Source organism: Mustela putorius, unplaced genomic scaffold (assembly GCF_011764305.1).
Source record: "Mustela putorius furo isolate JIRA1106 unplaced genomic scaffold, ASM1176430v1.1 tig00000682_pilon_pilon_pilon, whole genome shotgun sequence".
NCBI lineage: Eukaryota > Metazoa > Chordata > Mammalia > Carnivora > Mustelidae > Mustela > Mustela putorius.
Genome location: NW_025421443.1, coordinates 2,908,189 through 2,933,225, shown reverse-complemented (window position 1 = coordinate 2,933,225; position 25,037 = coordinate 2,908,189). Strand labels below are relative to the sequence as shown.

The following is a 25,037-nucleotide window of genomic DNA, read 5'->3' as shown; positions in this document are numbered from 1 at the left end:
TGTTACCTATATATAACTTGAAAACATGTTACTTCCTCTCCTACCTGCAACACCCAGTTCAAGACTAGATTGGAGTCTGACCTATCATTATCCTTCTGACTTGATTATTGTGTTATATAATGCAAATATTTGTGTTTGGTTTGTATATTTTTTAGACTCTGGATGTAACTTGCCTCCTTCCACGAGACCAGGCATGTTCTGTTGCATGTTCCTCTATGTTCCCATCTCTGTCAGAGTAACCACTTAGTTAAAGGACTTTACTATGTATCTCTTCCTCTTCTGGAATCTTGTATTCCCTAATGATACCATGCTTATAGGGCTTACAAATTTTAAAATTGTATTAGAATTACTTTTATACCTGTGCAATTTATGCCAGTAGGCTATAAGCTCTTTCAAGGCATAAAATTTTTGTTCTGTGTACAGAGTAGGTGTTCAATTGATATTTACTGGAGACATAAGCTAACATTCTATGATATTTTACATACATGGATATTCATTTTCATATTTTAATACAATGTTTAGATTATTTCCTAATGCATCAGTGTTGCCAAGCTGTACCTTTTGTCCTTCTACTTTTACTACTTACCAAACTTACCACTTCCTTATCCTTAACTTAGCAGAACACAATGTTATCACTTGTGTTACTTTAATGTAACACAAGTGATACATTAAACCTCTTCCCATTCTTTTGTTTTCATGAGGCTATTCGGTGCTTCCTCCTTAATCTGAAGCCAACTGCAGTAGCTTTATTTATAGCTACCCAGAGCTCATTAGGAATGTTCAGGGAAGACTGAATCTTTGACTGTCAAAGGTTACTCTGGCAATTGGGTGGGTAGAGGTAGATTTAACTTTGAATATTGATAAGCCCATTCTGTAATATACTTCTTTACTTTCTGATCTTTAATAAGCCTAAATAAATTCATTCCCATTCATATAGGATTTATAATCTAATTTGGGTATGTAACTAATTTATTGAATCTCTTAGTGTACTCAAATAAAAACGAAACAAAATAGATGGCTTATTGTGGTTGATTATTTTTTTCAGAAATGCAAGGGTTGACAAAAGATTTGTACTAATAAGAGTATGCATTTAGATTCCATCAAAACTAGATGAAAGTTCTGAATTTAGAATTCATGGACTTTTATTTCATGTCTCTGGTCTTCAATTTCCCAGTTGTAAAAGATGAAGATAATTTCCTTATCCGGAAGGATGATTAAGCTTAAGTAAGCCCTAATTTACATGAAGTATCCAGCACAGGGCTACTACATAACATCACTCAATAAATTATATTTCTCCTCCTTACATTTTCTTCATTGTCACAATGAATTTATATACAATTTATATACTTCATTTATATACAAAGTGGGTTCCTCTGTCCTACTCTGCCTCTAAGGATGAGTTGAGGAGATGGGAAGAAATGTGGTCAAATGTACTCCTGTTTCTTGGCTCCCAAGGATGCTGATTACAAATTAAATTAGTAACTGCTCTCTGTTTTGTTACTCCTACTCCATAATGTTTAAAGATCTAGTCGAACTATTATGATTAGGCAGAACTTGCTAAATTTTAAGTAGCTCTGCAAAGGGGAATACAATAATATTTCTCACATTAGAAAAATGAAAAAAGACTGAACACAGAGAAACAAAAGCTGAAGAAGGATTTCAAAGAAAAAAAAAAAAGAGTGGTCACCTGTATTAGTACTCCTCAAGAATTGGGCTGAAGGAAAGATAAGAAACCTGAAAGGCAATATTTCATGATTTAGATGACAGAATTTTTAAAATGAGAGTTAAGAGCATAGCACAAGAACCGGAAATAAACTAAAAGGAACCTCAGAAGGGAGAGAGCTAAGATAAGGAAAATGATATATTAGGAAATTTCAGTAGTGAATACATGCACATGTGTTTTTTGTATATAGGTTATGGAAATATATATATAATATATAGCACATTACATATTATATAAACAATATATACTGTATTGTACATATAATTTACATATGATTTAATTAATTGATATTAATTAATTGTGGTTAGTTAATATTAAAATATAATTAATATGCTATAATTAATATATTAATGTGAATATATGAATATAGTGTATTAACATGAATATATTTAATATATATTAATATATATTAAGAAGACATGACACCTGGTAAGAGTTAAACAAATATGCTATTACCATCTATCCATTTGTCTTTGTTACTTAATAATTATTCCCAGTACAGGGAAATTTATGAGTGGTTTTAATTTATAGGGTACTTAAATCTGTGGGAAAAACTAATTTAAGATTTGGAATAGAGCACAGTTATAATTTTGGTATTATATTTAGAAATTATTCATAATCAAAACTTGAGTAAGCATGTGTTAATTAGATCATTTTGTCAGTAAGTGAATTTTTATTCACACTATGTGAAATTAACCATAAAATTTTCTTTTTCTCTTTTTGAGAGTCAAATCCCAATTTTTTGGAGGTCAAATACAAATTTGAGAGTACCTTTATGATAGACTAAAATAATACTATATAGATCCCCGCTATTTTGTGTTTGTAGCTAGAACAAGCCTGTAATTTTCATTTTTTTTCCCCTAGATGCTTGATATTTTAATGACCCAATCTATGTGCTATATAAATATTGCCAAGGAATAAGAATATTTAGAATATTAACAAAACATTTATTTAGAATATTTAGAATATTAACAAAATATTTAGAATTATTAGAATATTAACAAAAACATTTTATTCTGTGGCTTCCTAACATTTTCCTGATTATATTGCCTGGGATAATAAGGAAGAGATTGTTGTAGGAGAGGAGGTAAAAATATCACATATGCCCCAGCCAAAGCATTACCCTGTTTTGTAGATGTATTCAGAGGAGCACTCTCATTTGAAAAGTTCCCCAGTTCTTAACTTGATAATGGATGGGAAAATAATCCTTTATCCTCCTCCACCAAAGACCTGGAAATAAATCTTCCTTTTTTAAAAAAAATTAAAGCTGAAGTATTCCCAAATTTTTTATCTGGCTGCATCTAGTAGATCTAGAAAACACAAAAGCAGGGTGTCAGCAAAGCCGTAAATACCTGAGAATAAAGCATAGCGCCAATATGCGTAAACAGAAATTCTGTCCGGACATGCTAGAGACTTAGGCAGAAACAACCAGAATCTAACTGACTTTAGTTATTTCAGCCATGGACATTTTTTCCTTCTTATATAAACCATTTAATGTTTTGTATTTTTTCTTTGTAAAGGGACTCATGGAAATTTTACTCATTCTCCCTAAGCCTACTTAATATCATACTGACACATGGTTTAAGTGAATAGAATCTTCAATTTACTTTTTTGTTCTAGAACTAGTATTAGGGAGAGTGGCAACATTGAATGTGTGTCAGGAAAACTCCAAAGGGACTTTTTAAAATAAAAAAGAAGGTAACCACCACTGTATGCCCTCTGTTCCAGACTCATTACTGTCATGTCATTTTCTTTGTGGTATTGTAAAGAATACAAAAAGTAGGAATTAAGATGTCAAAGGAAAATGTTCACCTTCTCAAAGTCAAGTTGGAAGGAAGAGTTCTTAAATCTAAAATGGAAAATGAGCTTCAAGTAGAAGTTTTGGACCGCAAGTTGTTTATGTAGTGGTAAATTCTCTGACGTTAGAATACAAAGGGAAGCCTGGGGAGCTCCATCAGTTAAGCTGCTGCCTTAGGCTCAACTCATGATCCCAGAGTCCTGGGATGAGTCCCACGTAGGGCTCCTTGCTCAGCTCCTCCCTCTGCCTGCCACTACCCGCTGCTTGTGCACACTCTCTCTCTCTCTGACAAATAAGCAAAACCTTAAAAACAAAACAAAACAAAACAAAAAACCAGAAAGGTTGCCTACATGGGGAGGAGAGTCACCAATCAGAGTAAACTCTCAAAAAGCCAGTGCAAGAGTGATGAACAAGTTTAAGAGGCGGACATTACAGAAGATTCCTTGTCCAACTGACCAAGTCAAGGTCTTGAAACAGAGTGAAAGAGTTATGTGATCTCACACAACACAGAAGTCAGGAGTGCTTAATATTGCCATGCAGTGATCCCAGAATGCAATGTCTTTTCATCTCTCTGGTCTGCCTCTCTTCCCAGAGCTTTCATTTTAAGGATGTTAGCAATGTAACTACATATTCTAGCCATTATACCCATACAGAGGGGTGGGAAAGGACTAATCATATCTTTCTGGTTTTCTTAAAAGCAACGGACTTTTCAGCAACATTCTCTCGCACTGCCCTTTCTTGACCTGGACCTCCTCCTGCTGACTGCACCTCAGGTCTCACTGGCTAGAAATGGGTCACCTGTGGGCCTTAAGCCAGTCACTAGCAAAGAGAATGGAATTTCTGCAACTGAATGAAATTAATCAGTGCCCACCCTAAACCTGGGGAGATCACCTTCCTCTGTGTTACATGGGGAAGAAGTAGATACAAATGCCAAATAGACTTTTTATTAGAAAAATTTTTTTTAAATGGCATGAAAATGGTGTAGGAAATCAAGGGTTTCCACTATTATGTATCCCCAAATCCAAGAGAATTAAACAGAGTAGATGTATGTGTGTGAAAGACCTGGATCTGGGAATGATATGCTAAGTAGGGTAAATAAATTTTGTGCCCAATATTTAGAGAAGAAAAAGAATATTGCATATGCAGTTCTCTAAGGCTCTGAGATTTGAGGTCAAGTGACAAAGCACTAAGGAAATACAATTTTTTTCATAAAGTCTCAGATTGGGCAACTAAGTGAACTTTTGGGGAGATGTGAGAAGCTCGGCAACTGTAGGCAAACCAAAGAAAAGCTACAGAATGACTCGCTTTAAAAAAAAAAGCAAATAGCCGCTTGAAAGCCTTTCAGAGATAGTATTTGCAGAAATCTCCCTGAATGTCTACAATCACCGTAAAAACTTCAGTCTGTGATATATAATAAAGTATAATGGCTATGTTACTTTTCCCGTTTATGTCTCTGGATTAGGTTTCTGTTATCAGCGGAACGTACCTTGGCTTGGATTACATGAGTAAGCAAAATGGAGGTGAAGGCGGCATCATTATCAATATGTCCTCTTTAGCAGGTAAGGACAAGTATGACATTCATAACAATTTCCTAATGGTAATTTGGGCCACAAAAATAAATCTTCATTAATAATAACTTCCTACTGATAATTTGGATCACAGAAGTAGATATTCAAAGTACATTTATTATCAACTCAGGAATCAGCAAGATAATTTCATTTAAAGTTTCAGAAGTCTGACCAGTATTGACAGCGAGTGGTCTAAACTCTGCTTGTCCCAAAGTACGGACACTTCCTTACATTATCTGGTTTCAGTCATGTGGTAATTTCAAAACAGGTGCTCAAAACAGGTGTTCCCCGCCTCTCCCACTGTGCCCCACCTCCCAGCTCCAGTTGTATTTCAGGGGTCAGGTGTGGAGACACCTGTGACAACACCAGAGATCTGCTTCTCAGCATTGTTCTTTCTCCTTCCTCTGGGTGTCATTGTCAGATGGTCCTTAAGTCTCTTTAAACTGCCACCAAGGGAGGCTTAGAAATTTCCTTCTTGGGAAGTTCTCAAAAAACAAATGAGCATTTCCGTTTCGGGGTTGCTTAAAGACAAAATAACATCCCTAAAGTTATTATAGAACCAATTCTACAAGTTCTTCAGGGTAAATTGGTTATTTTTCCTAATGTAATATCTACTTATAAATGATAAGATTTCAATTCTGAGGATGTGGTAAAAGGTGAGAGCATGGGCAAGACTTAGATATTTGGCCTAAGAGAGAGCCACATTTAAATTCTGGGAATCTGAAACCCTAGAGTCAAATTGCCATGGCTATATCTGCACTATTTTGAAATAAAATTATAAAGAAAAATACATAAACAATTAGAGATTTAATAAGAAGTATTCGATATCTTAATAAAAATAGAAATGTAAAAAAATCTGGGGTGGTGATCAAGAGATAATCCTATGGGCTGTGTCTTAAAGCTAGAGAGCTAACAAGGATTGGAGAAGCTTGAATCCTGTTCAGGGAGCCTCTTGCCCTTCTGTCACTGGAAGTACTTCTTTCATTCCCAGGAAGTCTGGAAGCCTCCAGGTTGAATCAATTTAGAACTCTGTTCAAGACATTCTGTACAATAAGAGGAGGCTTAAAAAAAAAAAAAAAGGAGGTTTATTTGCCTCAGAGCATGAATAAAGATGTGCAATGCAGTACTGCGTTTTAGCCAATAAAAATATTTAAAGGTGTCATCACACTTAACACATTGAACACTTACTGTTTGCATGCTACTATTTTAAACATTGTGTGTGCCTTACCTCATTTAATACAACCACCCCACAAAGTGGATTCTGTAATCTCCCTTTTGTAGGGAAGGAAATCCAGGTAGGAGAATTTGAGTATCTTCCACAAGCTTACACAGCAAGGAAGCAGTAAAGCTGGTATTCCCACATGAGCAACCTGATTTAGGACCTCTTCTGTCTTAACCACCGGGTTATCTAACTCTTCTGTCCATGAGATGGTTAATTTGGCTCTCCATCCGTGATGAGTTTAGCCCAACTGTGAGGTAAAAGAAACTGAATTCCTCTAACTCCATTAAACCAGGGAAATGTGCTAGTTATCTTCAAGCCTTCTGGGCACTGCTTTAATTTCAAGACCACATGACTAACTCTCAGTGATATCTTAAGCTTTTGCCCCATTTGACACACAGAGTTAAGCTCTGAAAACATCTGAGGAGCTTACCAAAGGCACAAGTCAAAACACGTCTTTGGCAAGCGCAATTTAAGGATTACAATTAGACGTCCACTTTGCTCTCTTGGCGAAGAGCTTGCTTTATCACACTACCCACCTCTGGGTGTTCATTGGCTTCTACCTGTTTCAGAGTCAACATTGGGAACCATGTGTGGATCTTTCTCTAGTCATGCAGATGAAACTGAATAAATACAAATTCAACAATAAGATCATTTTGGTTTCAAATTACCTTTCTGGCACTCTTACAATTTAATGACTAGCATAGCATTCCAGACTTCTTCTCCACTTACTATGCCTCCCAGCCAGCAGGGTGTCTCTGCTTATAATAGTTGCTTAGCTTATCTTTGTCCACTGTGTTTAATTTGGTACCTTCATCCTTATGTAGGGACGTACCCTCCCTCCATAACGCCCGACCTCCATACCTGATGCCTTTATACAGTTTCTTTTTTGTCTCTGGATAACCTGGACAGGCTTTGCCACCTTTCTTCCCACCTGGGCTTTGGCATTAATGTCCTTTAATCTCACAAAGAGGATGAAGATGCATTGCCCTGTAGTCTATCCTATCAGCAAGAACATCTCTTCTTCCCACAGTGAGATGAGTTTGATAAACACTCGGGGTTTTGTAATAGTAGAAAAATATCAGTGAGAACCTCTTTGGCTTCACATTTTCCTCAGAAATGTTACCAACAGTTTTATACCCTTGAAGTCATAGCCTGTTGGGAGAGGTCAGATGACCAAAATGTCTGAGGAGTTGCCAGAGTCAAAGTATTTTTTCCCCTCAGCTTTACTGAGGTATAAATGACCAAATTTCTAGTGCTTACTTCCTCTGTGTTTTCCAAAAGTGCTTTCTGAACTTTCCTTTCTCAGATTTGTTCCTACTTCCCTCCCACTGGTCAGTTCACTAATGGAATAGCTGTGAGTGCTGTTCAACTCTACCAGTCTTTCCTCACAGTCTCTTACGCTGTCAGTAAAACCTTAAGTTGAAACACTGGTTTGGGCAGAGAAGTTAATGAGTAATGACCACTGACGCAGACCAAGTATCAAATGCAATTAATAAGTTTAACAAACAGGAGTCAAATGGAGAGTGATTCCACCGTGTATTGAGGGAAGGGTGTGCGCCAGCTGGGAGCTCCAGAAGATGTTCTGAGCACTGTTGACCACTAGATTCCTCTCTATGAGTTTCTGTCTATAAACACAGTCTGTAAAGCTGCGCTCATGTTGACATAGTCATCCTTAACTATTAAAAAAAAAAAAAAAAAGTTGAAAGGAACAACAAAAGATCAGCCTGAAGTCGGGTTTGATGCCCATCACCTGGCACAAGACATCCCATGAGAGTCAAGTGTGCTTCTTACACAGTTCATTGCTTCTGACAGTGGGAAGGAAGAAGTAGTTGTCACAGGAAAAGCAATTTGCCTGCTAATCCTTCTCCCACCTGCCTATGTACTTAGCTGCAGAAGTCCTAGTGAGCCCTGGGGGCATCCTCTGTGCCTCTAAGACAACCACTCAGGGGCATTTTGTGAGAGATCCTGTTAGGGTCTCATTTCCTGAGATGGAAAACGGTAAGTAAGAAAACTTAAAAACATTTAGAGTCTTAAGAAAATACTTGAAAAATCATTGATTTTTAAAATACCAGCCCAGTATCTTACTTACTTGGCTATGTTTCATCTAAACTGATATAATTAGCTTGAAGTTAATGTTGAGGTGAATGTGCTAAAGATACTTCTCCAAGGGGCAGCTTCCACTTAAACCTACATTGAGCGAGTACAGAAAGGAGAAGGGGGATGTGAGAGTAACTAGGCAAATATTCTACATGAAGAGCTATATACTGGTATCTCTTATGAGCATGGCAGAACCAAATGGATAGAGTGGCACAGACTTTTTAGACAGAAACAGGATACTGAATTTCAAGGCCCTGGGTCTCCCATGGCCTGAAGAGCAGTAGTGGGACTGGAATGTCACAACAGAGCAGAAATTTCAGGTGAGCTAAAATACTCATCACCTTCTATCATCTCCAGGCCAAAAGTAAAAAGAAGACCTAACATTCTTAGGAAATGCCACGTTACAGGCATTGTGATAAAATCTTAGTTATATGAGTTTTACCTTTGACCAACTCCCTACAACTTATTCCAAACAACTGTATATAACTTGGAAAATGTGATGAGAATTAGCAGTAGTAATAACAGCAGTTTTTATTTTGCCATTATTTTAAGTGTATGCCATAGAGTAGGTGATCCTACATTATCTGGATCTTTACTGGCCAAATGCCAACTGTTAAGAACCTGCGAGCCACCTTTCTTGTTTAGTACTGTCGACATGCTTCATGGTGTCTATTGTGCTGTATTATGGCTTAAAATGATTAAGAAGGGACAGACTAGAAGGAATCAATAAGAAAGATGAAATATATATGAATTGGTCTTTTGAGGAATGGATAAAAATGTTTAGAGTTTCCTAGACAGATTAGGCAATGAATAGTCTTCTGGAACTAACATGTATAGATGATTACCTAGATGATTAGATACCTAGGGATTTGGTTCAGATGTAAATTCTGACTCAGGAGGTCTGGGAGAGGTCATGAGATTCTGGTGATAGTCCTTGGACCACACTTTGAGCAACTAGCCTCCAGTTTGCAGAGATTCATGGAATGGCTACGAAGTTCATCTCCATTTCCTATGATCACAGCACAGGCAATGCCTGAACTTCTAGGAAGGAGACTTTTGGTGGAACATTAGAAGCCACTTTCCAAGAATTAATAAAGTTAATTATTAACAAACAAAATTACCTTTCTGGAAAGATTTTTATTGTAGAAGATGTAGTGGTTTTAGGAAGGTTTAGACCACTTTTTATATCCTGTCACACTTTAAAACATGATTTAGGGGCACCTAGGTGTCTCAGTCGGTTAAGCATCTGATTCCTGATTTCAGCTCAGGTCATGATCTCCAAGTTGTGAGATCAAGCCCCACGGAGGGCTCCATGCTCAGCCAGGAATCTGGGTGGGATTCTTTCCCCTCCTTCTCCCTCCCCCTCTGCCCCTCCCACTGTTTGCTTGTGCGCTCACTCTCTCTCTCAAATAAATACATAAAACATGATTTGTTAATGGCAGACATGATACTGAGAGGAAAAAAAGCAGCAGCAGATAATGTGTTCTGTTATGTGGCACATCACATAATGGGGAGGTGTCCCCATTACTTTGGTCAGCTTTCTGCACGAACATACACAGATTCTCACCAGTTCTCCCTTTTCTCTCATCTTAGAGAAGTGATAGTTAAAAACAGAAAGGTGGGTACACGGTTTCCTTTTGGATTGTGAAGAAAACATGAAGGGCTCGGGTTCCTGCTTTTTGGCATAGCTGCTAAGCTACCATTTATCATGCAAAGACTGGTATCCTTAGACTCTCAATTTATTTTCCTAAACTGAATTTCTTTAGCACTTCTGTAATCTGTTTCACATGGCTTCTACCCATTTAAAAGAAAATCTGTTTGGAGGTCCAGTACAATTGCCCTGTCCAAGCAGATTTCAGTTTTTTTACACAAGATCTTTTTGAGTTTTTAACTTCTATGAGACATAGGGATTAAAGCTATCTGTTGTAAATATGGGCAGGAAGGATATTAAAGATGGAAGAACTAATGTGGAAATGGAAATTATATTTTTCTAAATGACTTCCTTGTATGTTCTGTAATTGCATATGTAATTTTCAGGTATTTAAATTTTTCTTCGTAATTATCTCATCAGTCAGTGACTATTTGGTGTTATTATCCTGAGTGGTTTTAGAAACGATTTCTCTATTTTGTGGGTAGAATTTCTCCTTCTTTTGATTTTTTTTTTCTAAACCTATTGTCGTGATAAACAATCCTGTAACTAATTAGACATGTTATATTTTGGTGAGAGTCGGTTTGGGATTCTGTAGGTGAACTTTGCACCATTCTGGGTCTAGAGTGAACTTTGTACCATTCTGGGTCTAGAGTTTTAAAGATAAAAGCTTCAGAGAGTTTTAGAGATAAATACTCTATTCTCGACCTTTTAAATATAAATAAAAATGTCTTACAATATTTTTTTAAAAATGTCATTTCCTTGGAGACTGCCGTCTTGTTGCCACAATCCCTTGTTTTGTTGTTGTTAAGTCCTTTAACATGAAGAGCCTTTAACATGAAGGTATCAATTTGCAAGATGTTAGAAACCCAAATTAATTCCAGCAGCTGGTCATGGAGTTCTAATACTGGCAAAAGTCCCTTGAAGTCAGATGACAGGCACTGATCTAGCAGTTCAGCCAATGAAGGTCTACTCTCTGCCCTGCACCAGGGGTCTTTCCATTAATATGACACATTTCAATAGAGTATTTAATTTTTTATTTATTTGAAAGAGAGAAAAAGAGAGTGAGAGACAGCGAGCACAGGAGTAGGGGCAGAGGCAGAAAGAGAAGCAGACTCCCCACTGAGCAGGGAGCCCAATGCAGGACTCAATCCCAGGATCCCGAGATCATGACTTGGGCTGAAGGCAGGTGCTCAACCAACTGAGCCAACCAGGCACCCTTCAATATATTTTAAAGACTACTTCTCTATGCCTTGTACTTGAAAGCTACTAAACACACAGATCTTAAATGAATGTACTTCTGTAAATCCTCTTGAATTAGTATTAACAAGAGTCCACGGTTTGCCAGGGTCCAGAAACCAAAACAAGTTAGGACATGGACCAGATTTGTGGCATTTTAATTCAAATGTCAAAATATACATTCTGACAAAAAGATATAATGCGGATAAATAAGTCTATAAAACAAGATTTGGAGATGTTTCATCCTAAGGAAAAATATTTATATAAAATAATAGCAAATTGTACAGCTTATTATGTGCCAGGCACTGCTTAAAGTATTTTATGTAAATTAGCTCATTTGGGACAAAATAATAGCAAATTGTACAGCTGATTATGTGCCAGGCACTGCTTAAAGTATTTTATGTAAATTAGCTCATTTGGGACTCAGCAGCTACCATGATGGCTCTAGTTTACAGAACAGAAACACCTTGGTAGCCCTCACTTCTTCAAAGGTCACATAGCTCATTGTGATGGATTCACAATTTGTATTTGGGGACACCTGGGTGGCTCAGTCAGTTAAGTGTCTGCCTTCATCTCAGGTCATGATCCCAGGGTCCTAAGATCCAATCCTACGTCCGGCTCCCCTGCTCAGCGGGGAATCTGCTTCTCCCTCTCCTTCTGTCACTCCCCCTGCTTGTGCTTGCATGCATTCTTTCTCTCAAATAAATTTTAAAAAATAATCTTAAAAATAAAATGTTCTCACTGAAAAAAAATTTTTTTTTTCTTAACTCAGCCAGCCTAGCACCCAAAGTCCAAACCACTGTGCTATAGTCCCTCTCGACAACTTTGATTAAAAGGATATTTTTGAGTGGTTAAATAGCATAAGAAAATGTTGGTCATGAGACCTGTTTGATGGGAGCTGTGAAATGAAAATTCGAGTAGAGTGAGTTGGGCAGCAAATGGGAAGCAAGGAGAGTAGAAACAAGGAGTAGAGAAACTCTTTTCAATACTTCGTGTTGTCAAGAGATACAGAATTGTAGCTGGAGGAAAATGTGAGACTATGGGTGTTACTTATAGATAAGTGATCTTGAGACATGTTCATATCTCAAGGGGTATGACTCTTGTTTGATTTTCTCTTGATAACAGTGACCGCTCTAGGCTTCTTAGAATACTATCTTTAATTTCTATGACAGGGTGCCTAACTTGTTTTCTTCCTACCTCCACTGGTTCTTTCTTCACAGTCTCTTTTGTTCAGTCATCCTCCTCTACCAGAGATGGCTGTCACGTATAGTTGTGCAGGTTGTAAACCGCAGAAATTTGGTGGGGGTGGGGGCGTAGGGGGTGGGAGGGCTAGGGCACGGCACAATTTACACGACCAAGTTAATGGTGTTTCCAGAGTGATAGCATGCACACCCTGCACAATTCTATGTGCTGACCCTGATTCCCAGCCTCAGAATATATTTTTATTTGAAGCACATAGAAACAACATATATTAGTATTGTAGGGCGAAGGTAAGTAACAGAAGTACAGTTGACCAATACTGAAACTAAACCACGATAGCAATAATATTGTGTGTAAAAGAGAAGTGGCTCTTGAGGTCTAATAGAAAATGTTGGATGTCTGAAATATTCAGAAAAAATCATAGTGAAAAATTTAAAAAAAACCTTAAAAAAAAACTTTCTCGACCCATTTTGTCTTCTTTTCACAATAGCAAACTGAGGTACAGATGGTAAGTCTCCACCTGGACTGTCCATTGGCAAGCTGGGGGGAAAATACTGCAGATCACTAACCCACCCTACCTGTTTGAAACATAAGAAGCAGCAGTGAAAAATCTATATGTATAGGAAGATAAAGAAAAAAAAAACCTCTATTTAGCTAAGTTAACTATGACTTGCTTAAGTAATTGAAAAAAAGAATTCTCTTAACTTATAATACCCTAAAAGTAAAAACAATCCAGATATCTATCAACAGATGAATGTATATGCAATTGATGGGTATATCCTTACAGTGGAATACTTTTCAGAAAAAATGAAGTTATTAATATACACTACAGCATAGATAAAGCTTCTAATAATTATTCTGAGTGAAAGAAGTCAGACCAAAAGATTTTATAATATATGATTATGTTTGTATAATAAACTACAGTGACACAAAGCAGAACCGTGTTTGCCTAGAGGGAGGGGGAAAGCAGAAGGAAGAGACGACAAAGGGGCAAGAGGAGACTTTTTGGTGATGGAGATGTTCATTATCTTGATTTCCATGAAACCATGATAATGGTTTCATGGTTTCATGAGTGTATACATATGTCAGAATTTATCAGACCCAATGCTTTAAATATATGGAGTTTATTGTGTGTCCATTATACCCCAGTAAAGCTGTAAAAAAATTAAAATGGACACGATTTCTGAATGTTTGATACTGACTTATACAGCCTTTGAGCTAATATCAGAAAGGGAAAGCAATGCACAAGTAGACATTTTTCAGGATGTCAGTGAAAATGTCATTATAATGTTAATAAGATTCATAAAGGCAAGTGCCACTTTAAAAATGCAAACAAACTTTTCACATTCTGGTCACCTCTCCAATTGTACCTTTAGAGGAATGTCTATGTTTTGTGCTTGCTTCTTAAATGGAACCACCTTATTTGATTTATTTCACTTCTGTGACACTTTGAACTAGCATGGGTTCAGAAGTTCAGTGCCTTCACACAAGTAACAAAAATTCATCCTAAATTCATCTTTGACAACATTTATGAATGGAGTCCTTATGCTTTTTGTTTCGGTGGCTGCGCCAGCATATCTCTGATGAAGGGTCATTCTGCATTTCCTGCCATCCGTGAACACCATTCTTCAACCAACTGCCTTTGTCTTGTAAAGTTTTACAGAGAGGCAAACAGCAAGGAACTTAGAAGAGCACGCAGCCCCAATGCCTGGCTGCGCCTACTTTATTCCCTTTGTCCCCAACCCCGAACACACCTGTGTACCCTGTGCAGGCATCATAAATTCTTGCTGACTGACATCGATGAACTTAATTAACTCACACATTTTACTTAACCTAAGAAACAACAACAACAAGAGAGAGCCACACAGTACAGTCCTTTGAGATCACTGGGTGGACGCGCTATGTGTGATCTACCGTCCTCAGTGATTTAAAGTGCTGTTGAGCAAACATACTTTATAAATTGAGACCTGGCAGGCACCCAGAGTGTGGTTAAGGTCTGCATTTATTGCTGAACTTTGGCATAACACACTCAACAACTGATTGGTGGTGCTCTGGGACTGGTTAGCTGGGTGGAGATAAACATGTTTCAGCAGAATAATTTAGTCTTATTAGCGTGACATTTGATATTAATAACATTATAGTAATCAGAGATCACTGTTTCTTGACTCAGAAATCACCAACTAGAAAAATGTTAAAATGAGTTAATGGGGGAAATTTGTTAAAAACTGAAATGTACAGATGGCTCTAATTTAAAACCTTGCTGTTCATCATGGAATTGACAATGATAAGAAATAAACTAGATAGTAACATTTCAGTAAAAGGTCTTGCCTATTGTTTTGTGTATTTTTGAGGGTTGGGCGAGGAGGTAGGGGGGAAGAGAAGCTACGTGTGTTACAATATTACTGTTTCTGCAGGCCTGGAATTTAATCATACATTCCAATAGTTACTATTGTGTATGTGTGGAAAATTAAACCAATTCTGAAATTGCTTGAATTCTGTTAGAGCACATGATTATGAAATGAAACAAAATAGCATCATACATCTTTATTTCTGGTTTTCTTTCTTTCTTTTTTTTTTTAAATTTAATTTCTGGCTTTCTTTACCTGAGTCATGGACAAGAAGAACTAGGTATCTTTTATAGATCAGAATCAAAAGCAGTTACTTCGAATTTTCTTAAATACTTTAGAGGGATCATCAGTACAGTCAGTGATGGGGGAAATGCCTACTAATTCATAGCAAAGAGAAGTCCTCTCTATGTCTCTTTTCTGAAATTTACACTTCAGCCATGTGGGAGTTTTACAAAATGTAGAATAGATCCTTTTTAAAAATCAAGTCTTAAAAACTGAAAATTGGTGGTAACTTACTGGGTTTAAAGGTGATTCTGCTTATGTTTCAGATAACATGTACTTGTCTCGACCGAGGGTCATGGAAACAGACTTCCATATCACTCTTGGCTTCATTCCTAGGCTGTAACTTACACGCCATCAATTCTGGCCAATATAGTAGAGATCATGGAAGGAAAAATGTCTCATAATTATTTTCGTGTATTTTGTAGAATAAGTTTCAAATGGAACAGGCACAAATTACTCAATCGTGTAGAAATTATTGGATTTTTGTCTGCTTATTTTTTAGTTAAATTCTGTAAATGTTTTGTTTGTTTCAGGGCTCATGCCTGTGGCACAACAGCCTGTTTATTGTGCTTCCAAGCACGGCATAATTGGATTCACACGCTCAGCAGCGGTGAGGATCTAACAACCGAACTATCTCTTGTTCTCTTTCTGTGCATATGTGAAACATGGGTTCTAGAAAGCAGAAGGAATAAATTCGGAATTCAGTGCCTCTGGTTTAAAGAACGAAAAATAAATTATCCTATAATCGTGATTATAAAAATGGTTTTCAGATCCCATCAAGGAGCAAATGAAGAAGAGATCTTTTAAGAATGAAGTCTCTAAACACAGATATGTTATTGAAATTTTCCTCAGGGTCAAAAATAAAAGGAAGGCACTCTTTATTTTTAAAATTGACTCCAAATGTAAAAATTGTTAACTTGAGGCCTTCTTGAGTAGAACATGTATTGTGCTCTAGATATTACTTATTGTTGGAGATAAAAATGCTAGCACAGAGAGATGGGACTGGAATTTACCAGAGAGAGTAGTCAAGGATGATGTCTCCCTGGGGCCTAGGGTGACAGGTGTACAGAGCTAAGAAAAATAGTGTAGGCCTGATTGACTACATGCAATGGTGGCATGAAGTAAGAATGCTTGCCTTTTTATTAACTGAAAAGGGGGCATTTTTGAATGGAACCTGAGGAGCAAGGAGAGAGTCAGAAGCAGAAGCTAGACAAAAAGCAGCTTATGGACCACAGGAATGAGCTTAGATGGATTCTAACTGCAGCCATCAGCAAATCTTTGATGCTAAGGAGTGACAAGATCAGGTTTCCATTTTCAGAAGACCATTCTGGCTATTGTTGAGAGAATGTATTAGGACAGGTGTAGAAGAGGATAGAACAGTTTGGGGAATCTCTGCCATGATTAATCTAGGTGAGACAAGAGAAGGGCCAGACAGAATTGGAGAAGAGATGGGGATAGAGAAACTAGATGCATGAATGGTAAGTGTTCAGTCAAAAGGAAAGATAAGCAGCTCTCATGCTCTTAATTCAAATTTATTGGAAATTTTTATTTACTTGCATAGATTTAATCTTTAATTCAACTTTTAATGAACACATAAAAGTATTACAAAACAAAATAATCCTGATGAGCACTGGGTATTATATGCAACTAGTGAATCACTGAACTCTACACCAAAAACTAATGATGTACCATATGTTGGCTAATTGAATTTAAATTTAAAAAATAAAACAATTTTTAAATACCAGAAATTTCCTATTTACAATGACAAGAATGTAAATCTGTACCATCAATTCTCATTATTTTTGGTAGTTAGCTCTATAAAATCACTTATGAACACTGCATCAGAGAATACTGAACTGTTGTTCCTCAGGGAAATGTGGGGTTCCTTCGAGCCTATGCTCACAGCATCTTGACCAATCAGTCCATACATAGCCTAGTCTTACATATATTTCTATGTGAAGACATGTTATTTAATATGCATGGTGTTCACTATGTAATATATGAACATGAGCAACAGTATTTATACCTCATGCCTGAAGGAACCTTATCTAACACATGAATTTCCTCTGTACGGCACATGACAGCCTTCCCTCGCTTGGGACCACTATGCTTGGGAGGCGTTTTAAGTAGCAAAGTCACCAACAGAAAGCACGAAAATGGGAAAAACATAGACTGAATATATCACAAAGAGGACGTGTGTTTATAGTGTAAGAGCTGAAGCAAGGGCATTTTTTTGATCGTGGTTGGAACATTTGCTCTGTGCTCATCCATAAATGACCCCAAGCACTCCATGACTGTTGATTTTAAGGGTTACAAAGAAACTTTAGCAAGTAAGTAAATGGAATCCAAAAATAATTGACTACATTTTGTTTTATAAATAGTTCAAATAAAATCAATAGGTTGAATGTGAGCCAAGAAATGCTAGTCTGAAGATGCTTAAATTGTCCTCTGCATAGTGCATATTATCAGGAGTGTCTTTAGAATCAGAGTCCCAGACTTACCCCTAACAGTATTTTTTAAGGAAATATTCTCTTCAAAGATTGTTATACAATCTTTGAAGGCAAACCTGAGATACTAATTTCTGAGCCTTGGCTTTTTACGTTTCGCTTCCTGCAGAGTTCAGTAGATAAGAGCAGCTTAGATAATCAAGTATTTTCAGGAGTTTCCCAGAAATATTGATTTTTAAAGAATTAATTATCTGAGGCTTTCAGGAATTAATTTAATGCTTTAAGTATGTATTCTTTTATTTTCTGCTACCAGTCAACCTTAACATTGTCTTTGTTAGATCGCTAGAAGGATATCTGACTAGTATTTTTCACATCAGAGTCTTTGAAATGGTTTTAATTATCAGTGTGTCCCATGGTATACATTTACAAAGCAACTGAAACCTGCAACCTTCTACTTCTGATCCACAGATGGCAGCTAATCTCATGAACAGTGGTGTTAGACTGAATGCCATTTGCCCAGGCTTTGTTAATACACCCATTCTCGAATCCATTGAGAAAGAAGAAAATATGGGACAATATATAGAATATAAAGATCATATTAAGGATATGATGAAGTTCTATGGAATTTTGGAGTAAGTAAAACTATACCAATCTTCCTTTTTATGATGGAGCAAAGTACTATCTGGACATAAGCAATAAAATGGGAAAAAATAACCCTTTAAATCTGAGAAACTAAGGGTGCTTCAAAGTGCTGGTTTGGCAGACACACTAAAAAAATATTTTTTTGGTGTCTGAATAGAATGTTTACACATTATGAATTCCAAGAAACAGAGCATCATAATGCCGTTGGCCATAATGAGATATTAAAACAAACAAACAAACAAACAAACATGGTGTTTAGTTGCCTGTGGAAGTTATGATACCTAATTTGACTAAATTCCAAGCAATATTCACATTTACTTTTTGTGAAATTTCATATGGCCCCCTAGCTTCAACCGTTTTCCTAAGAAATGGTTTCTCAACACACGTATTTGGCGAACAGTGTCTGAGTTCAAGCAGTTGGTTTCACAACACAGAGTCATAACTGTCATGAGAAAGGAATTAGACCATCACCTGGGAGCAAACCATGCCTCTACCCTGACCATAAACTTATCTGTCAACCCATGGATACCTCAATTTTCTCACTTATAGAATAGAAATAATGCTAAAATAGCATTTTTGGAAAGTCCGCGAATACATTGATATGTGGAAGGTTTTTAAAAGAGCAACAAGTAGATAATAGATGTTCAGTTAATGTTTTCTATAATTCCTCACATTTCTATTTTGATACCATTTTTATCTGGTAAGCCTAAGATCTACTATAAGATAAAGATGAGAAAATAATCATTTTCTGAACAATAAATATAAGTTCATAAACTCTTCCTGTCAGAATGGCATGGAAATCTACCACTCAGTTTATCATCTGATTTAGTTGATATCTATCTAGCTGACTAAAATATGGAGGTAACCATAGCTTCATGATATCCAGTTCCCTATTACATGTTAAAGGTAGATTTTTTTCAAAAACAATTCAAAGTGTAGTGATAATTATGCCTTATGTTGGGTTTTTAAAAACCAATGTTCCCTTTATTTTTAGCCCATCAATGATTGCAAGTGGATTAATAACACTTATTGAAGATGATGGTTTGAATGGCGCTATTATGAAGATCACAACTTCTAAGGGAATTCATTTTCAGGACTATGAAACAACTCCATTTCATGCAAAAACTCAGTGAACATCTTACATATCTGCCATAACAAGAACAAATGACTTCTATTAGACTATATCTTCATTAGAATATAGCTTTTTAAATGAAATGTAATTGTGTTATTCTCTGAAGCTTTCTTCCATGCATTTGATATTAACTTTATTTCTAAATGATTAGTTAGGTATTTGGATAAAAATCAGGAACTATCAAAAATAAGGATGTGAACCAAAGCTAACTTGATCTTTATAGTCCATGTAATGATTGAAACAAAGAATATCCAAGGAATATTCTGCATTTCAGAAAACGTATTTAAATTTGTGGTACATAAACATTAATGTTTTTCAGAATATCATTTTAAAGGAGATACTTGAATTGTTATTTAATCAATCCAGATGTAAAAATCTCATTTTGTTTTTATGTTTTCACTTGAAAAAAGAGAAGCTACCTAAAATGGCAAATTTTTAGTAACAATAACTTTTACTTATATTCCATCTTTTGGCTGAACATTTCAGCTCTTTACAGATGTGGCACATTTTGGGACCAGTAGTTAAAGAATAAACTACAGTGTGAATATATCCCAAATGAGGAATCTGATGTATGGGAAAATGAAAAGTAACTGGCTGAGATATTGATCCACAGTTCAGCCTCCCATCTAGGAAAACAATTTCTTTCCTGTTTGCTTACTTTAAGAAATTTAATTTCCTCCAGAAATCTCAGGAATGAAATATTTAACAGTTATAGCAAAAACGGTAGTGCTCTTAAGATATTATATTTAAGATCACCTCATTAAAGAAAAAAATTCAAATGTAACATTTTTCAGGTTACTTCATTTATACCAAGTTCCATAGTGCCTAATTTTTAATAGAACTCTCTTCTTTTTCTAATCTCCAGAATTTAATTAGTATTCTATATATAGCTATTGAGGAGAAGAAATCAATTTTTCCACAGCCTCAGTTGTAAATGTTTTTGTGTGCTCCAAGTCATAATAACAAGAGGTAAAGATAGCCTGTGAAGTTTTGCTATTTTCCCAGTCAAGTATTTTCAGAAAGGATCAGTAAATGCAACTGCTTTGGGTAACATTATTTGCAAGCAATTAATGCCACAATTAGTGAAAGCACAAGATTTCCAAACCAATCATTTTTTCATAGAAAATTGTATAAGTGATTCACTCTGCCTGTTAAGTCCAAAGGTCCCATCTTGGAGCAAATGGCCTCCATGTGAGAGACTCATGAGGATTTTCTAGAGACACCGGAGTGTTACCATCACTTGCTCTGCTTTAATTCTGCCATAGGGAAATACTGCCTACTGTATTCACTTTTTAGGAGTAATTTTAATAAGAATAACTCCTGTCCAGAGTTTCACATAATGTATTTGAAAAGCAACAATGAGCATCTGTGAATGTCTGATAGAGAAGGGTTATACATTGTGGTGGCAACTCATCAGGGAATAATACAGGCATGTGGCAATGTCACTTACCTTACATATTTTCCTACTGTAGTGTTAACCGCTGTAGCTAAAAACTTCTCATTTATAGATGATTTTCTTGTATGGGCACCCTTTAGTATACTCTGTGCTTTGAATGGAATTTGTTCCAAATCAGTGAACTCTGCAGACATTTAAAATCAAATACGGAGTAGAACTGAAAAAAAGGGAGCTATGTTGTAAAAGTTTATTTTACATTAAAATGTATCTGCTATAAATAGCTTTTTAAATAAATATATACCGCTATACAATATCTCTGCATACTGGTTGGGAAAAAAAAATTAAATTTGGGGGAGGGGAAGCCTTAATTTCTTTAACTGTATTTTTTCAGTGAAAATCCTAATGTAAATAATATGTATTTTTTTTTCAAATGTACTTTTCTTAATAAATGGGGAGTTCCCAGAACAGCCTAACTAAAAATATGTGGACAATGAAATAAGATTAAGACTTGATAATGGCATTGAAATGTCCAACAAACTTAATTTTTGTATCCAAATAATTTCAGATACTTACTGTGCCATTTAAAGTTTAAGTGACTGTGATGATTTCTATTTTTCTTCTATCTGTTCACAAGTTGAGGCTACTGAAGAGATCTGAGGATGTAAATTTTTAATAAAATTCAGTGATTTCGCATACTAAATATCATCTGAAGGGGAGCTTCTTTCTCACATTTGAATTTCTAAAGGTGAATTTACTCATGCACTGGCGGGGTAGGGGGTGGGGGGTGACTGTCTACTGGGTCACAAATGCTGGCTTCAGTCTTTCATCTCTTCCCTTTTGTTAGCTTCCCTCCTAGGCAGCTCTGTCCATATGATGGCTTCAGGATCGATAGCCAGAGTTTCACCAGCTTTCAGTCTGGCAGAAGTACTTGTTTCTGACAGCAGATCTCATTGGCCTTGTGTAGATTATGTACTGGGTATTGAGACAGTCTGTGTGGTCAGAGATCATTCTGCTTGACCAGAACCAGATGACATGCCTCTCCCAGAGGTAGTGAAAAAAGAGCATTGCGGGACAGGAGAGGTGGGCAGGAATAATTCCAAGTGGAAAATTATGCTGCCATTACCAAAATGTGGGAAAATATGCTGAGCTAACAAAAGCAATAGAGGAAGACAGAGTGAACAAGGATTAGTAATAACTTAATCTCTTGGATAAATCTGTGAAGACTGTTATGGTTCCTATAGCACACCTAGAACCATGTTTTCAAAACTCTGTGGGTCACATTGACTAGGATATGGTGAAAGAGAATGGAAGAAAATGAGTAGAAAACACAGCAGTTGTCTCATGATATGTAATATATACATTCTCTATCTAAGATCTTTATTATTGTGAATCACAGTCAGTTTCAAAAAGGTTCAAAAGCTACTTGTTTTAATATTGACTGCAAGCATTGCCTCTAATTTTATTTTTGAATTTCTAATTATACTACCATTTTAATCCAATGGTTCCATTCAAACGTTTTAGCACAACTTCTGTTTCTTACTAAAATTTCATTATCAACATATAGTTACACTAAATTTTAACAGATTTTTTTTTTTTTTAAAGTCAGAGAGAGAGAGCACAAGCAGGCAGAGGGGCAGAGGGAGAAGGAGAAGCAGACTCCTTGCTGAGTACAGAGCCGGATGCAGGGCTGGATCCCAGGACTCTGAGATCATGACCTGAGCCAAAGTCAGATCTTCTACCGGCTGAGCCACCCAGTTGCCCCTTTAAAAGAAATTTTTATGTTTAATTTTAAACCATTAAAATATATTTTTGACCCAGATTTCAAATGACACTTTCACACATAAATTCTCTCATTCAACAAAAAATTCCCAGTTACTTTGTTGATACATTTATATGTACATGTTTCAATAAATTGTGTTCTATGTGGATATTAGTACAAATATTAATGCATTGATTAAGATCTGATCTGGCAGAGCATTCAATTCTGAGGAATCTAATATGGGGAAATAGATGCAAAGGTTTTAGAGGAACTGAAGAACCAAAGGAAATGGATGGGATGACAAAGCAACCAGCAGGAAGGCCCGATCACCTCCATATCTTGGTGGGATTCAGGATGGTGTCAGAACCAGGAAGCAACTGGGAAGGTTACCAAGCAAGGCTAGGATTACAGGGTTGGAGCTGCCTGGTGGGAGCTGGAACCCTGCAGGAGGCAGCCACTGCCAGACATGTCCCCTTAGGAGAGAGGAGAGGATGGAAATGATCCTGAAATCTCCTATCTGCCTGTCCTTCAGTGTTCTGTTCTTGAGGAAGGAAAATGGAGTTTGCAGGATCTGTCCATTGTGATACAGGGCTGAGCAATATAATGGAAGGGAATGGATTTGAGAATAAATAGACAAGTGACAGACACAACATACATTTGATATTTATCCTGCTGCAACCATAGATTTGAGCTTGCTACTTAGCACCCACTAGAGCTTATTTTTTAAGAGCCATGAGTAAAGATAGCACTCTAACTCCATAATAAAATGGTGCAGTGGTCTGGGGTTTGGTTGCACAGTAGCTAATGATCCTGTAGACAACTTGCAGATAACTAACAGCCCATGCACTTATGCACTCAGATGTACGATTTATTACTAATTCCTATCACTCATCCTTAAGATCATTTGTCTTGTTTGTTTTATGCTGTGACTTTAGCTACGTACTTAAGAAATACTGTTGCAAAAATAAAAAAAGAAATACTGTCTCACCATTACTGCATAGAAGCTAAAAAAGGATTCGGTGATACTAAAACATGTTGATCATCATAGTAAATCCTATCATGCTTGGGCTCAACTGGTTGAGTTTAAACTGTAAGAGAATGAGGTGGTAAATTCCCAGATTTAGTTTGCCCTAAAGCAACTGCACGCTAATCAGACACCATTATCTAAAATTCAAGTGTGTAAGTGTAAATAAATTTTTATTTATCTGCCCTTAAATTCATATATGTGCATATATATACATAAGTTTCATATACACGAAGAGATAGATGATATAGGTAAATAGATAAATAGATGATAGATGATAGATAGATAGAATGGAAGAACTAGAATAGATCTCTGGCTTCCAAATGTTTTGCTCCTGTAATCACAAATGAATTTTTAGAACTATGTATACTTTGTAATCATTGAGTAAGAGTAGCAGAAGATTCAGACATACCTGGAAATTCGTGGCTTAACATAATCAAACTTTTTTCTTGGCTTCCACAGCAATCCAATGCTAGTATTCAGAGTGCAACTTTCCAGAAGTGGTTCAGGATCCTCTGCCTTATAGCTCCACTGTCTAGGGCTTTGGGGTAGTTTACTTTCAGCAGTAGACTGGGAAAGAAAACTGCTTCTTAAACATTTCAGCCTGCAGGTAACATAAATTATTTTTACTCATAGCCCATTGGTGAGATCTAGTCCTATGACCCTATCCAAATGCAAGCAATGCTGGGAAATGTAGAATCTGTAGACACAGGCTTCCCAAAACAACTCTACGCAATAGAAAAGGAGCATACATTTTTGACTAGCAAATGCATTCTTTGTGTATTTTTTGCCACACCTAGCAATCTCTATAAAGCCCTTGCTCCTCACACTGAATACACACATTCCTGCTCGAGGGAAACAACCTAATATCCCATGCAGTTACCACATGCAACTCAAATCCAGATCTCCAGTAGATTCACAGTCCTCTCCATCAAGACATGTGGCTTCTCATGAGCAGTGACCTGTGAACTCAAAAGAAAATTTATCTAACTTGTTCACACACACCCTTTGTAATGATGACCAGTGGGAGAAAATCTACAATAAAATCTCTCTTGGAAAAGGGGAGACCAGGGTCACTGATCAATAGCAGTGGTAGCAATCCTACAAGTAAGCATTGTGAGGTCTCTCTCCTGGAAGTGAGGAATTTCCTTGTCCACTCTCTGAGTAAACTCTGGGGATTTGAAGTATGGTGGAGCTGCAAGACGGAAGGAGCCTGAATCCTTAACTCACCATCTTGGAATGCTGCCCACTGTACATTGAATTCTGTGTCTGACAGGAATAAATTCTATTTGGTTAAGTTTCTGCAATTTGGGGATGCATCTCCTATAGCACTATACCTTAGCTATACAGTTGTTATAGAAATGGAATGCTGCTAAACAACAACCAAATCCTACCTATGTGGCATTGGCTTAGTAGGTGATAGTGGGCAGTGAGGCTAGAAAAATGGAGGACGATGTAAAGCAAAAATAAAACGTTTGCTAATGATATTGCTTCTGTGCCTTCTGAGGATGA

General features: G+C 36.7%; 1 protein-coding gene across 1 annotated transcript in view; it reads left to right on the top strand.

The window, feature by feature from the left end:
• Positions 1-21,442, top strand: part of HPGD (15-hydroxyprostaglandin dehydrogenase) — a 29,016-nt gene extending 7,574 nt beyond the window's left edge. The window contains exons 4-7 of the mRNA XM_004766088.2: positions 4,984-5,080; positions 15,659-15,735; positions 18,041-18,204; positions 19,209-21,442. Coding sequence (XP_004766145.1) covers positions 4,984-5,080; positions 15,659-15,735; positions 18,041-18,204; positions 19,209-19,347 — 477 coding nt within the window. The 3' untranslated portion in view covers positions 19,348-21,442. The remainder of the gene's footprint in view (positions 1-4,983; positions 5,081-15,658; positions 15,736-18,040; positions 18,205-19,208) is intronic.
• Positions 21,443-25,037: the final 3,595 nt, after the last annotated feature.